The sequence below is a fragment of the Mercenaria mercenaria genome, chromosome 11, assembly GCF_021730395.1.
Source record: "Mercenaria mercenaria strain notata chromosome 11, MADL_Memer_1, whole genome shotgun sequence".
Taxonomy (NCBI): Eukaryota; Metazoa; Mollusca; class Bivalvia; order Venerida; family Veneridae; genus Mercenaria; species Mercenaria mercenaria.
Window position 1 is genome coordinate 53532300 of NC_069371.1, and position 16775 is coordinate 53549074.

The window sequence follows — 16775 nt, forward strand, 5'->3', positions numbered from 1 at the left end:
TAAGCAAGTGCACTAGTCTTTAACCTTAATTCTAACATGACCAGCAAATAACCTACATACATTTAGAGCAAAATAGATCTCGGGTTATTCTGCGATAAACCACTCGCGTGCAATGATGTTATCCGATCAAGGTGCATAGCACGGTCATAAAAAATAGTTACCAATTTTTCTAACACTGTTGATACTAGTATGTCATGTTAGAATCGAAATAATAAATTTCAAAGTGTGATTTATCGTAGAATAACCCGAGTTTTTCGTTCTTATGCGAAACAATATATCACTCAGGCCTACAGCCTTCATGATATATTCTTACGCATAAGAACTCAAAACGACAAACTAGAAAATGCTTTTGTAAAAAAGCGCATGTCTCCCCCAATGCAAAGTCCTATAGGCAAGAAGTCAATAGGGGTCAGGAGCGAAAGTCAAAGAGACATTGATGGTTGGCTGCAATAGGGATCATCTACTTGGCATGTCCAGTCATCCCGCTTAATTTCAACACTCTTGGCCTAGTGGTTCTCAAGTCACTGTTCAGGCTCCTGTGACCTTGACCTTTGATCAAGTGACCTCAAAATAAATAGGGGTCATCTACTCTGCATGTCCAATCATCCTATTAAGTTTCAACACTGTAGGTCAAGTGGTTTTCAAGTTATTTCCAAAAAATGATTTTACATGAACAGGCCACTGTGACCTTGACCTTTAATAGACTGACCCCAAAATCAATAGGGGTCATCTTCTCTGCATGTTCAATCATCCTATGACGTTTCAACATTCTGGGTCAAGTGGTACTCAAGTTATTGATCGGAACTGGTTATCATTGTTCATGCCCCTGTGACCTTGACCTTTAACGGAGTGACCCCAAAAACAATAGCGATCATTTACTCTGCATGAACAATCATCCTATGAAGTTTCAACATTCTGGGTCGAGAGGTTCTCATGTTATTGATTGGAAATGGTTTTCCATGTTCAGACCCCTGTGACCTTGACCTTTAACAGAGTGACCCCAAATTCGTTAGGGGTCATCTACACTGCATGATCAATCATCCTATGAAGTTTCATCATTCTGGGTCAAGTGGTTCTCAAGTTACTGACCGAAAATGGTTTTCAATGTTCAGGCCCCTGTGACCTTGACCTTTAATAGAGTGACACCAAAATCGTTAGGGGTCATCTACTCCGCATGACCAATCATCCTATTAAGTTTCAACATTCTGGGTCAAGTGGTTCTCAAGTTACTGACCGGAAATGGTTTTCAATGTTCAGGCCCCTGTGACCTTGACCTTTAACAGAGTGACCCCAAAAACAATAGGGGTCATCTACTTTGCATGTACAATCATCCTATGAAGTTTTAACATTCTGGGTCAAGTGGTTCTCTAGTTATTGATCGGAAATGGTTTCCAATGTTCAGGCCCCTGTGACCTTGACCTTTGACGGAGTGACCCCAAAATCAATATGGGTCATCTACTCTTCATGACCAATCATCCTATGAAGTTTCAACATTCTGGGTCAAGTGGTTCTCTAGTTATTGATCGGAAATGGTTTTCAATGTTCAGGCCCCTGTGACCTTGACCTTTGACGGAGTGAACCCAAAATCAATAGGGGTCACCTACTCTTCGTGACCAATCATCCTATGAAGTTTTAACATTCTGGGTCAAGTGGTTCTCTAGTTATTGATCGGAAATGGTTTTCAATGTTCAGGCCCCTGTGACCTTGACCTTTGATGGAGTGACCCCAAAAACAATAGGGGTCGTCTACTCCAGCAGACCTACAACCCTATGAAGTTTGAAGGTTCTAGGTCAAATGGTTCTCCAGTTATTGCTCAGAAATGAAGTGTGACGTACTGGCGGACGGACAGGGCAAAAACAATATGTCTCCCCCAGAGGTGGGGGGGGGGGGAGACATACTACGTTTAGGAACTTATTATTTCTTAAATGACCAAGTTTCTAAGCTGAGCTAGACACCTAGTCCAGAATCATAACCTGTTGGTTATATAAGAAACAGGAAAAGAAGCATTGCCATATATAAACCACTTGTTACAAGTCTGGAGATTAGCAGGTGTGGGATAAACATTCTGGCCAAGTGAGTTTAGTTTAATCAAGACCAGGAAAAAAATGTTCTTCCTACTCTGCTAATTGGGCATGTTTCTTACTGTTCTAACAATATGGCTGGCTTCTCGCTCTGCTAATTAAGATTTAAGAAGACTTCCTACTCTGCTATCTAAACTGACTTCCTCCTCCACTAACTAGGCAGGCTTCCTACTCCTAAACTGACTTCCTCCTCCACTAACTAGACAGGCTTCTTACTCTGCTATCTAAACTGACTTCCTCCTCCACTAACTAGGCAGGCTTCCTACTCTGCTATCTAGACTGACTTCCTCCTCCACTAACTAGGCAGGCTTCCTACTCCTAAACTCTGACTTCCTCCTCCACTAACTAGGCAGGCTTCCTACTCTGCTATCTAAACTGACTTCCTCCTCCACTCCTACTCTGCTATCTAGACCACTAACTAGGCTGGCTTCCTACTCTGCTATCTAAACTGACTTCCTCCTCCACTAACTAGGCAGGCTTCCTACTCATAAACTGACTTCCTCCTCCACTAACTAGGCAGGCTTCTTACTCTGCTATCTAAACTGACTTCCTCCTCCACTAACTAGGCAGACTTCCTACTCTGCTATCTAGACTGACTTCCTCCTCCACTAACTAGGCAGGCTTCCTACTTCTAAACTGACTTCCTCCTCCACTAACTAGGCAGGCTTCCTACTCTGCTATCTAAACTGACTTCCTCCTCCACTGCTACTCTGCTATCTAGACCACTAACTAGGCAGGCTTCCTACTCTGCTATCTAGACTGACTTCCTCCTCCACTAAATAGGCAGGATTCCTACTCTGCTATCTAGACTGACTTCACTGACTTCCTCCTCCACTAACTAGGCAAGCTTCCTACTCTGCTATCTAGACTGACTTCCTCCTCCACTTACTAGGCAAGCTTCCTACTCTGCTATCTAGACTGACTTCCTCCTCCACTAAATAGGCAGGATTCCTACTCTGCTATCTAGACTGACTTCACTGACTTCCTCCTCCACTAACTAGGCAGGCTTCCTACTCTGCTATCTAGACTGACTTCCTCCTCCACTAACTAGGCAGGCTTCCTACTCTACTATCTAGACTGACTTCCTCCTCCACTAAATAGGCAGGATTCTTACTCTGCTATCTAGACTGACTTCCTCCTCCACTAACTAGGCAGGCTTCCTACTCTGCTATCTAGACTGACTTCCTCCTCCACTAACTAGGCAGGCTTCCTACTCTGCTATCTAGACTGATTTCCTCCTCCACCAACTAGGCAGGCGTCCTACTCTGCTATCTACACTGACTTCCTCCTCCACTAACTAGGCAGGCGTCCTACTCTGCTGTTTAGAATAACTTTCTCCTCCACTAACTAAGCATGCTTCCTACTCTGCTATCTAGTCTGACTTCCTCCTCCACTAACTAGGCAGGCTTCCTACTCTGCTATCTAGACTGACTTCCTCCTCCACTAACTAGGCAGTCTTCTTAATCTGCTATCTAGACTGACTTCCTCCTCCACTAACTAGGCAGGCTTACTACTCTGCTATCTAGACTGACTTCCTCCTCCACTAACTAGGCAGGCTTCCTACTCTGCTATCTAGAATGACTCCTTCCTCCACTAACTAGGCAGGCTTCTTACTCTGCTATCTAGAACGACTCCTTCCTCCACTAACTAGGCAGGCTTCCTACTCTGCTATCTAGACTGACTTCCTCATCCACTAACTAGGCAGGCTTCCTACTCTGCAATCTAGACTGACTTCCTCCTCCACTAACTAGGCAGGCTTCCTACTCTGCTATCTAGAATGACTTCCTGCTCCACTAACTAGGCAGGCTTCCTACTCTGCTACCTAGACTGACTCCTTCCTCCACTAACTAGGCAGGCTTCCTACTCTGCTATCTAGACTGACTTCCTCCTCCGCTAACTAGGCATACTTCCTACTCCTCATTTTCTATTTACGTTCACGAGGTCCTGTAACAGAAATCTGTTTGCCAAAAATCTTTTTACTTCATATTTTTAAATTGCTGCCGCCTTTTCATTATTTAAGATTTTTCTAATCTGTTTTTTGTACTTTCTGGTCAAAAGTCTAATTTTATGTCCATAGTTTGTATCATTTATTTACTTTTAGAAAGAAATAAATATTTAGGATCGTGCTGTTTGAAATTTTGCAAGTAATTTTATGAAAATTTGACCGTTTTTATAGAATTTTGCCAACATTTCTGTCGATACCTTTTTAAAATCGTTATAGAATTCAAACTATATTACTTCTCAATCGGTGTTGAAAATCTGAAGCGATAAAATCAAAAAATGAATGCGTGACGCGCGTTTTTATATACGTGTCGATGAACAAAAGTAACGGCGTTGTAAGTTAGACATTATGATAGGTCACACGTGCTCGTGGACTGGAAAATTACCGCATGGCGTTTTGATATCTGTACGATTCGCGGGTAAATTCCAGTCAGTGGTAAATAAAAATAAATAAATAACGGAAAATGGACTTCCAGGCTGCAGCAAAAAAAACAAATAAAAAAAAAATACAACACTTAACTGGTATGGTAAAAAAACACTTTACTAGTAAAAACACGACACGAAAATGTTAAAAAAAAATAGTCTTTGATTCTTATAATTATTTGATATTTTGATCGATACAACACCATGCAATGTATAATAACAGTATTTGGGTTACATCTTGAATCAGTACACAACCATAGTCCCAACACTTAGGGACGAAAAATACGCTGAGAAAATACATGTCCAAAAACTTAGGGTCAAGAAAAATAATTATTTTTCCACATTTTAGGGGTGTCCCAAGATTTAGGGTGTCCCAAGACTTAGGTAAAATACGGTACTCTTAACTGAGTTTAAGTAACAAGAGGCCAAATGGGCCAAAGTCACTCATCTGAAGAGGACCTTAACCTTCAGGCCAAATTTGCTGAAAATCCTTCAAACGGTTCATGACAAGAAGTCGAATAAAGGTTTTTCTACTTTTGGCTCTAGTGGCTCCTAAAAGTGGCCAAGTTCCCCCATTTGAGTAAATTTGGGAGAGGACATTATAATGATGCTACAGACCAAGTTTGATGAAGATCCATGAGAATAAGTTGTTTAAAGGTATTTCTAATTTTGGTTCTTAGCGGCCCCTAAAAGGGTCCAAGTGCCCCCATTTGAACAAATTTGAGAGAGGACCTTATAATTATGCTACAGACCAAGTTTGATGAAAACCCTTCAAGCAGTTCATGAGAAGTTTTTTAAAGGTTCTTCTACTCTGGCGCAAGGTGACACATTCAAACAAATTTGATAGAGGTCCATGCCAGGATGCTACTGACCAAGTTTGGTGTAATTCTAACCAACAGTTTAAGAGGAGATGAGTTTAAGTAAACCAAAGGGCCAACTCACTTGAAGAGGACCTTAACCATCTGACCTTTAAAGGGGCCAAGCACCCCAAATTGAACAAATTTATGAGAGGACCTTATATTGATGCTACAGACCAGGTTTGATGAAGATCCATTGAGTGGTTCATGAGAAGTAGTCAGTAAAAGGTATTTTTACATTTACTCCTACCAACCCCAAAAAGGGACCAACTGCACTCATTTGAACAAAATAGAGAGAGAGGACCTTATAATGATCCTACATAACAAATCTGCTGAAAATCTATCTAGTCATTCATTAGAAGAAGTTGTTTAAAGGTACTTCTAGTTTTAGCTCTAGTAGACCCAAAATTAGGAGAGGACCTAATAATGATGCTACAGACTAACTTTGATGAAGATCCTTTTAGAAATTCATGAGAAGAAGTCATTTAAAGGTATGTCTAATTTTGGCTCTAGTGTCCCTAAAAGGGGCTAAGTGCCCCATTTTGAACAAATTTTGGAGAAGACATTATAATAATGCTACAGTCAAAAGTTTGATGAAAATTCTTCAAGCTGTTCATAAGAAGAAGTCTTTTAAAAGCCTTATTTGGCTCTAGCAGCCCCAACAAGAGTGCCAGAATGTCACAATATACACCAGTCATGTAGATGCAGATTCTGTATGTTTGGTAGACAGTAAGCCCAAACAATAACATATCCAATTCTAACAACCAGGTTAAAAAGTTTCAAGAAAAAGCTATTTATAGCAGCAACAAAGGGAAGTAATCTATATTTTGCTTTTCTAAGCCCACAAAAAACTACTTACGAGGTAGAGATACATTAAAATGTACCTAAAATTCGAAAGTCAAAGTTCAGGTGAGCTAAAAATGTTGACACTGGACGATGGATGCCTGACCATCCGCCTATACTAACAGCTCACCTTTAATAAAATTCATGTGAACTTAAAACAATGGTGAAGTACAAAATGTAATGTAATATTATCAAACAAGAATGCCAGAATGTCACAATATATGCCCGTCACAGCAAATTTCTTTACTCTAGCACCTGTATTTGGAAATGGAATTTTAATTTTGTGGTTGTTTAGTAATCATAGTAAGTCATTAGTTTTTCAAAGTCAACAAAAAACTCCTTACCAGGTAGAGATACCTTAAAATACACCTAAAATTTGAAAGTAACATCCATGTTGTACCACAGAAAAGTGGTCTTGTTTTTTCCCTACGGTCAATTATAAAAAAGTTACAATATAAGTTATTTATAGTAACAACTAAGGGAAGATAATCTTAAAAAAAAAAAAAAATCCAAAAAAAAAATTGTAAGTCCACACAAAAATCTTTACCAGGTAGAGATTTGGGCAAAATACACCTCATAAGTGGATGTAGCATGCATGTTGTATACAGAAAGTGGTCTCGATTTTTCCCTACAATCTAGTAATGAAAAAAGTTACAATATAAGCTATTTAGTAAACAACAAAGGGAAGTACAATTCTAAAGAAGGGAACTGTGCATGACATTTGTCTCATGATGGTGTATAATTGTGCCAAGTTACATCAAAATCCCCCCATGCATGAAGAAGAAATGGTTCGGACAAAGTCATTCTTGTATTGACCTTTGGCCTCTAAGTGTGACCTTGACCTTTGACCTAGGGACCTGGTTCTTGCGCATGACACTCGCCTCGTAGTGGTGAACATTTGTGCAAAGTTATTCAAAATCCCTCTATGCATGAAGAAGAAAATGCTCCCGGACAAGGTTTTTATTCTTGTATCCTTTGACCTCTAAGTGTGGACCTTGACCTTAGACCTAGGGACCTGGTTTTGCGCATGACATCCGCCTTGTGGTGGTGAACATTTGTGCCAAGTTATATCAAAATCCCTCCATGCATGAAGAAGATATGCTCCGGACAAAGTTTTTTTCTTGTATCCTTGACCTTAAGTGTGACCTTGACCTTAGACCTAGGGACTGGTTCTGCGCACGACACTCCGTCTCATGATGATGAACAATTGTTACCAACTTTCATCAAAATCCCTCCATGCATGAAGAAGATATGCTCCGGACAAAGTCATTCTTGAATTTGACCTTTAACCTCTAAGTGTGACCTTGACCTTAGACCTAGGGACCTGGTTTTTGCGCATAACACTCCGTCTCATGATGGTGAACAACTGTGCCAAGTTTCATCAAAATCCCTTCATGCATGTAGAAGATATGCTCCGGACAAAGTCTGTGGACGCCGCCCGCCCACCTGCCCGCCCACCCGCCCGCCCACCAGGGGCGTTCCCATAATGCGTCCCATTTTTCAAACGGGCGTATAAAATGAATGCAAAAGTTATACAAGAGGGCCATGATGGCCCTATATTGCTCACCTGAGTACCATTGCTCTTAATGATAAGATCAAGTTTTGACATAGATCACATAGGCATACACATTAAATATCATCAGGATAAATATTTTTTTGTAACAGTCCTTTTTGACCTATGGGTCACATACTAGTCAGGGCCAATCTCCACATAAAGTTTGAGGGTCCTAGGCTCAAATGCTGCATTTTTGAGCTAGCATGACTATTCCTTACCCTGGAAGATTTAAATAACATTTAAAACCATTCTCATTAGATGCTGCTGAGGTATATTCGTTTACATAAAATAAAGGGAGGTAATTTGTCATAAATTCAGTCAAAAGTTATTTACCCTGATTGTCTGAGTCCAACTCATGACAATAATGACATTTCAAATCAGTATCTTCATTGGTTACTGAGATACACAAATTTTAATTTGAAACAAAGGGAGGTAATTTGACATAAAATCAGTCCATAGTTATCTACCCTGATTGTCTCTAATGACAATAATGAAATTTCAAATGAGTTCTATAAATATTTATTGCGATAAAACAATTTTTATTAAAATCAGAAGAGGTAATCATGCATTGGCATATGCATGCAGTAGATACAGAGTACAAGCCTTTACAACAATACATTAGAAAAGTTAAGTAAAAGTAGAAATTTCTTACCATGGAAGACATAAATAACATTTCAAACCAATCTCATTAGAAGCTGCTAGGTATATTCATTTACATAAAAGATAAAGGGAGGTAATTTGTCATAAATTCTAATATGTATCTTCACCGATTGTCCAAGTCCATCTGATGGCATAAATGAAATTTCAGATCAGTATCTTCATTAGTTACAGAGATATACCAATTTTAATTTGAAATAAAGGGAGATAATCTGACATAAAATCAGTCCATACTTATCTACCCTGATTTCTGAGTCCAACTAATGAAAATAATGAAATTTCAAATGAGTCCTATAAGTACTTACTGATATAAATCCATTTTGATTAAAATCAGGGGAGGTAATCAGATATAAAATAACTCCAGAACCTATGACAGGATTTGACAGATTCATCATGGAACCCAAGATTTATTGTTGTTGAAGATATTTTGCAAGTTTGTATCAATCAAACCATAAATGAAGTCTCTATATGGCTGCAAAAGCCAAAATAGCAAATTCTGGACCTTTAAGGGGCCATAACTCTGGAACCCATGACTGGATTTGGCCAGTTTTCGAAAGGAACCGAGATATTATGCCAATACAAGTTGTGTGCAAGTTTGATTAAAGTTGATTGCAAAATGTTGTCTCTATCGTGTTCACAACCAAAATATAGCAAATTTTGGCCCTTTAAGGGACCATCACTCTCAAATCCATGATGGGTTCTGGCCAGTTTACGAAAGGAACCGAGATATTATGCCAATACAAGTTGTGTACAAGTTTGATTAAAGTTGATTGCAAAATGTTGTATCTATCATGTTCACAAGCTAAAAATAGCAAATTTTGGCCCTTTAAGGGGCCATAACTCTTGAACCCATTATAGAATCTGGCCTGTTTTCGAAAGGAACCAAGATATTATGCCAATACAAGTTGTGTGCAAGCCTTATGAAAGTTGATTGCAAAATGTTGTCTCTATCGTGTTCACAAGCCAAAAATAGCAAATTTTGGCCCTTTAAGGGGCCATAACTCTGGAACCCTTCATGGGATCTGGCCAGTTTTTGAAAGGAACCGAGATATTATGCCCATACAAGTTGAGTGCAAGTTTGATTAAAATCAAATACAAAATGTGGTCTCTATCATGTTCACAAGGAAATTGTGGATGGACGGAGGGACGACAGACGAAGGGCGATCACAAAAGCTCATCCTGTCATAATGTGACAGGTGAGCTAAAAACTAATGTCATTCAATTACTACTAACATTGGAAATTATGTATGAAGTTTCATTCAGTTATGATAAGTATAAAGAGAAAAGAGCTTGTGAATTGTTAACAAGTTGTCTACGTAAGATGCTAATGCTAGGAGTCAGCAACAGTACTTGTGACTTCAAAAATAAGCCAAACTTATTAAGGCAATTTGACGACTGTTAACACATTTCAAAACTCATCTTTATGGACAACTTCGCTGACCTAAAAATCGGACTATATTGTCTGTACGTATTGACCTGACACTCCTTAATCTTTGCCCGGGAATATTGGGTGTTTTCATTATTTTACGCAATTTCTGTATCCTGAAAATATCTACAATCATCAAAATAACCGATACAATGAGGCAATGACACAGTGGTGTAGTGGTAAACTCTCAGCCTTCTATGCATGTTACCATGGCTTCGAAATCAGTGTAACTTTTTTTTTTTAATCAGTGCTATGTAATTTTATAGAAATTACTTTTATTCTTACAATATTTTCTGAAACCTTTTATTTTTCTTGTGTATGGGTGCCAGATCCTTAATTGTCCACTGAAAGAACAAACACCTGTCCTGTCCTAAAGATTTTAGTCAACATTTTGTAAAACGGTTTACTGACAGTTACGTTGAAGAATGTTCAATAGTAGAGTATTTCTTTCAATATATGAACTATAAATCATAATGAATTTGACAATTTTCCTGTCTGTTAACTTTATAGATGAAAAAGAAGAGATATGTTCAGAGACTAGACTTGAACCCACAAGGTTGGTAGCTGAACGCTTTATCAGTACAGCTATATCTGCACTTACAACATAATGATGTTATCTTATTGGTATTTCAATATTCATATCGTTATTTAGGTTTGGACACAAGAAACTAGTTTATGGAAACACATACGGAATATTCATGAGTGCCAGGTCAATACTTACCGACAACAGCATAGCATCAAAACATACTCACCTCGTCAGTTTCTGATCCAAACAAAAGTAGGTCAAATGGAATAGCGGCAACCACATCTATCAAGAACCAGCCTTTAAAGTAATGTATTGCAATTTTCCCAGGATGGCTCACTACTTCGTCATTTTTATTTACATATGTAGTTCGAAAATTTATTAAAATATCAATTATAAACATAACGTCCACTAAAAGATCTGTGATTGTTAATGGGTCATTGTATCTGTTTTTATTTTTGTCTCGATGATTTTCATTTAGCAGAAACGCTGCCATATATGGAGTGACTATCGCTGTGTATATCACTAGAAGAAGTATGATCCAGTCCCAGATAGCTTTAAATGGTGAGTAGTGTAGTATTGTACATTTGTGTATCCGTGGCGACTGAAGTTTGTATTCTGGAAGCACATCCGCCCCAAGTGATAATACCTGCAATGAGATGTCATAAAAACAGTGCTTTTCGTCAATACTATAAAACTCTAGGTTATACAGTGTACCTGACTTTAGGTAATTATGCCTCAAACAATGACCTAACTTAAATAACTATAACAGCTGACATCTATAAGCCTGAACGAGTGAACCTAGCTTTAGGCAACTATTTCAACTCAACTGTAGGTTTGAAAGAGTGAAATAAGCTTTAGGTAACTATCTCAACTCCCTAAAGGTCTCAAAGAGTGAACCCATCTTGGTAATTAAAACAATATCTATCAACCCATCTATAGGTTTTTAAGAATGAACATAACTTTAGGTTACACAAAACATCTTAAAAGTACTGTCATTCTAATATTCACAGCAACAAAAAATTTGGTTGTAGTTGTTCCTGCAATAAAGAAGGAACTAAGTTGTGAAGGAAGCATAATGGACATCCAGACATACTCTGAAATTCAAGATATTAAATACAAGTACTGTTATTATAAAAGAATACTTTCAAATACTGATAATTAAAGAATATATGTAGCAGTTGTGCAGATAAATATAACAATGTTCATTATTCAATATGAGTGAAACAATTATTTAACAAGAAAATATGAGCATTCTAGTTACTGATAGGTCCCTGTAGCAATGATGTATGTGTTCATCCATATCAGCCATAAATAATAAACATGTTTATATTGATCTGTTCAACTGTCACACTCTCTAAATGAATTATAATGTAACTAGCAGATGTTTTTGTAGAAAAGCGCATGTCTCCCCCAAAGCATAGTAGTAATTGGCAAGAAGTCAATAGGAGGCAGGAGTGAGAACTAGAGACACTGATGGTTGGCTTAGTGACTGAAATGCAATAGATCCCTATTGCATTTCAGTCACTAAGCCAACCATCAGTGTCTGATCAACCCATCTACTTGGCATGTCCAATCATCCTATGAAGTGTCAATGTTCTTGGTCAAATGGTTGACAAGTTATTGATGGGGAACTGTTTTCCATGTTCTGACCCCTGTTTCCTTGACATTTGATTGAGTCACCCTAAAATCAATAAGGGTCATCTACTCTGCATGTCTAGTCATCCTATTTCAACATTCTGGGTCAAGTGGTTCTCAAGTTATTGATTGGAAACTGTTTTCCATGTTCAGTCTTCTGTGACCGTGACCCTTGATGGAGTGACCCCAAAATCAATAGAGGTCATATACTCTGCATATATGATTGGACATGCAGAGTACATGACCCCAATTGGTTTTTGGGTCACTCTGTTAAAGGTCAAGGTCACAGGGGCCTGATCATGGAAAACCATTTCCGATCAATAACTTGAGAACCACTATGCCCAGAATGTTGAAACTTCATAGGATGAATGGACAAGCAGAGTAGATGACCCCTATTGATTTTGGGGTTACTCTATTTAAGGTCAAGGTCACAGGGGCCAGAACATGGAAATCCATTTCTGATCTGTAACATGAGAACCATTTGACCTAGAACCTTCAAACTTTATAGGGTGACAGGACTTACAAAGCAGATGACCCCTTTTTTGGATGGGGGGGATCACTAAGGTCAAGGTCACAGGGGCCATCTGTCTGTCACACTACATTTTTGGACAATAACTGCAGAACCACTTGACCCAGAATGTTGAAACTTCATAGGATGATTGGACATGCACAGTAGATGACCCATATTGATTCTGGGGTCATTCAATTAAAGGTCAAGGTCACAGGGGCTAGAACATGGAAAACCGTTTCCAATCCATAACTTGAGAACCACTAGGCCCAGAATGTTGAAACTTCATGGGATGATTGGACATGCCAAGTAGACGATCCCTACTGCAGCCAACCATCAGTGTCTCTTTGACTTTCACTCCTGTCCCCTATTGACTTCTTGCCTATTACTACTATGCATTGGGGGAGACATGCGCTTTTCTACAAAAGCATTTTCTAGTTTATATCTAAATAGTATGATTAAAACTGAACTTAAAGTTAATAACTATTTTTAAGTTTCTATTCAGTAATGATGGTCAGTCTCAGTTGGAATTAATCTTGAAGTTTTTGTAAAATTGATATTAAAATTTCAAACTCAAACTCTGCTGAGACCGAAAAATGTTCTGTGAACATGGGGCCTGGTTCTTTAACATGCTAGGTGTATAGCATCGACAGATGTGACACCCTCTTTTCTCTGCAAAAATAGTACTGTAGTGACCTCATATGATTCTTGTCAAAATATTTTTACAAATGGGCACAATGATACAGCCAACTTAAAAATACGAAATCATTTTCAGAAATATTGTCCATTAGGCAGTTTCAGAGCTGCTTTTTTTACTCTGACATTTTACTACCAAAATAAACTTTAAAATGTTGTACTGATCTAAGATTTTTCACTAATATTCTTCTATTTTGCCAATGTCTGTTATATATCAATGATCTATGGTTAATGAAATAACTAGAAACATGCTAAGATAATTCCCACATTTGGCTGATAGAACAGCTGATTTAATGTAATTACTTCTCAAAGTTTCCATTATGAGAAAAACATTCTCATGGCAAAACTGTTAACAAAATTATTGGTATAACATAGATAAACAGCTTTCTTGTTTTAAAGAAAAATTCTTCATTTGTAACATAATTATAGCACAAAGATAAAAGAGTGATGTGATATGGTGGGTTGATCAGAATGTCTGGCAGTAATCAGTATCAAAGACTTCTTTTACTTTCTATCAAACAATCTCACATAAATATTTCATAGAAAAAACTGCCAAGATATAATGATATTCTAAGAAAGAATAAACTTAAATATCATCAGGTATTTATTCCCAGAGGCATACATTTACATGTAAGTAATGCCTCAATTGAATCTCAATATTTTTAGCTTTTATCATTACAATCTATTTGGGCGAGTAGCCTTTTGATTTTTTCCGATGGATTCTTCTCTAAGCATATCCCATATTGTACAACTAAATGTTGAATAATCTTTTTATTCTGTTTATCTTTCTTTGTACTAAAGGAAAAATAATGCAGACTAATAGGATTACACAACAAACGAAAACTAGAGCTGCTTTTAAGAAAAGCACATGTCTCCCACAACTGCCTTGTTATCTAAATAGTAAGTCAGTCTTTATATATAGTTTACTCACTACAAATATACATTTAAGAGTAAAAAGGCTGATTTGGGTAATTCAAGGGCCATAATTCTGAAATGCCTGGGCCGATTTGGCTATTATCGAACTTAGTTGAGGACTTATTGGCAAACACATTTTGTTCAAGTTTGGTGAAGATCGGATGAGAAATGTTCGACTTAAGAGTGCGGACAAGAGTAAAAAGGTCAATTTTCGATAATTCAAGTGCATTAATTTCGAAGTGCCTGGGCCGATTTGGCTAGTTATCGAACTTGACCCATTGGTCTTATGGTTAAATACATTTAGCCCAAGTTTGGTGAAGATCGGATGAGAAATGTTCGACTTAGAGTGCGGACAACAGTAAAAAGGCCGATTTTCAGTAATTCAAGGGCCATAATTCCGAAGTGCCTGGGCCGATTTGGCTAGTATATCGAACTTGCCCGAGGTCATATTACTATTAACTTAAATCATGTAGGTCATACTACTATTAACTTAAATCATGTAGGTCATACTACTATCAACTAAAATCATGTTGGTCACACTACTATTAACTTAAATCATGTAGGACATACTACTATTAACTTAAATCATGTAAGTCATACTATTATTAACTTAAATCATGTAGGTCATGCTACTGTTAACTTAAATAATGTTGGTCAAACTACTATTAACTTAAATCATGTAGGTCATACTACTATTTACAGTCAAGACTGCCTTAACGACCCCTGAATTTAGCGACTCCCTGTCATATGCGACCCTTTTTTATGCTCCGGGTACAATTTACTATTAAAAGAGTCTGAATTAAGCAACCCCCTGCCTTACACGACAAGCGACTGTGAAATCAGGCTCCCGAATCGATCATCAGACCGTTTTCACCGACTTTGAGACGCTCACTCGCAAGATTTTACATGATAAGAGTTACCGTTTGTTATCTCGTGTGAAGTTGTTTGTGACGAGAACTTACTTGTTTACAAACAATGGTGGATGAAAAACATAAAAAAGAACTGTTTTGACATTAGAACAGCGTGTTAAGGCACTTGAATTGCTCGATTGGGGAAAACCAGCGTATAAAGGCAGTGAAGAATTCGGAGTCGGTGCATAAATTAACAATGTTCCTGGTGAAACAAAAAGATGGCGGTATTTACGGTATTAAACGACGAAGAAAACACGGATTAAAGATGCAGTCAATAAACGGATAAATGTCAATGAACCATTAATGCACAAACATATAAATATCATAAACCTCAGTGTGTAAAATAGTTCTAATGGAACATTTATATTTTACAGCTCCCCTTTATTTTCTCGCCTGATCATGAGCTTATATTTGTTTTATCAACATCATACGAATGATGCAAATTATTTGAAATTTATATTTTATCAATATGCAATTAAAGAAATAGTATTTAATCATTTTTCACTCCTACCTTAAAAAGTATCCGATATACATGTACTTTAACTGGAAAAATATATGAAACCAACGTCATCCAGTTAAGTGAGACTGTTTTAAGAGACTCCCTGTCATATGTGACCTTTTTTGCTGCTTCCCAAAGTCGGTCTCTTAAAACAGTCTCGACTGTACTTAAATCATGTAGGTCATACTACTACTATTAACTTAAATCATGTAGGTCATACTACTATCAACTTAAATCATGTAGGTCAAACTACTATTAACTTAAATCATGTAGGTCATACTACTACTATTAACTTATATCATGTAGGTCATACTACTATCAACTTAAATCATGTAGGTAAAACTACTATTAACTTAAATCATGTCGGTCATACTACTACTATTAACTTAAATCATGTAGGTCATACTACTATCAACTTAAATCATGTAGGTCATAGTACTATGTTTGATATTTCCTGCATCCTTATCCTTCAAGTATTTCTCACAATACAGATCACCAAGTCTTCTTCAAGAATATCTAGAAGTAATCTCTTCCCATAGGTTTTATGTTCAAATTCAAGACAAATTTAGTTTTAATGGCAATTTCAAGTGTTGGCAATAAAGATAGCATTTCTGACTAAATTCCTTACAACAAACTTAACTAAAGAATGAAATCTACTGATATAATGAAAAAAGTTCTGATGTAGAACTTAAACAAGAGGGTCATGATAACCCTGGATCGCTCACCTGAGTAATATGACCTACATGTTTCAAATGTCAAACTGATTCTAAAATATTAAAAAGTAGTCAGTAGGTCACATTCATGGTCACTGAAAGTCAGTTTTCAGATTGGTGTGCAAAACTGTATTATGTCATCCAAAATTTCAAGGCTGTATCTTAAAAAACAAAAAAGTAGGTCAGTAGGTCAAGGTCAAAGTCAAGTGACCCCTAATTACTTTTGTCCTGATTGGCAGGCATGGTTCTGTCACAGGGTGAGAAAAATGTGCAGTCAGTCCGGGGCTCGAACCCGGACACCTCGCTTACAGGGTAAGTGCTCTACCGACTGACCTAACGGACTGCCTTACACATTGACCAAGTCTGTACCATGACATACACCCCCACAAATTGGAAACTCGTCCTCGAGTTCCGGAGGTACATAATATTGCATGCGTCATAAGACTGACCAAGCAAGCATTTATTTATCACAATAAGTAATCAAGGCTTACACCTTATTAAGTAGAAAATTGTCAGTACCACTGGTACA

At 37.6% G+C, this 16775-nt stretch overlaps 1 protein-coding gene across 4 annotated transcripts in view; it reads right to left on the reverse strand.

The window, feature by feature from the left end:
• The window catches only part of LOC123531301 (potassium voltage-gated channel subfamily H member 7-like), a 463598-nt gene that overhangs the window by 59334 nt on the left and 387489 nt on the right, over window positions 1-16775 (reverse strand). For all 4 annotated transcript variants that reach the window (XR_008366046.1, XM_053517472.1, XM_045312132.2 and 1 more), the window contains one exon: window positions 10596-11015. Coding sequence is in view for 3 of the 4 variants with exons in the window: in XM_053517472.1 (XP_053373447.1) it covers window positions 10596-11015 (420 nt within the window). In the remaining variant the exon portion in view is untranslated. The remainder of the gene's footprint in view (window positions 1-10595; window positions 11016-16775) is intronic.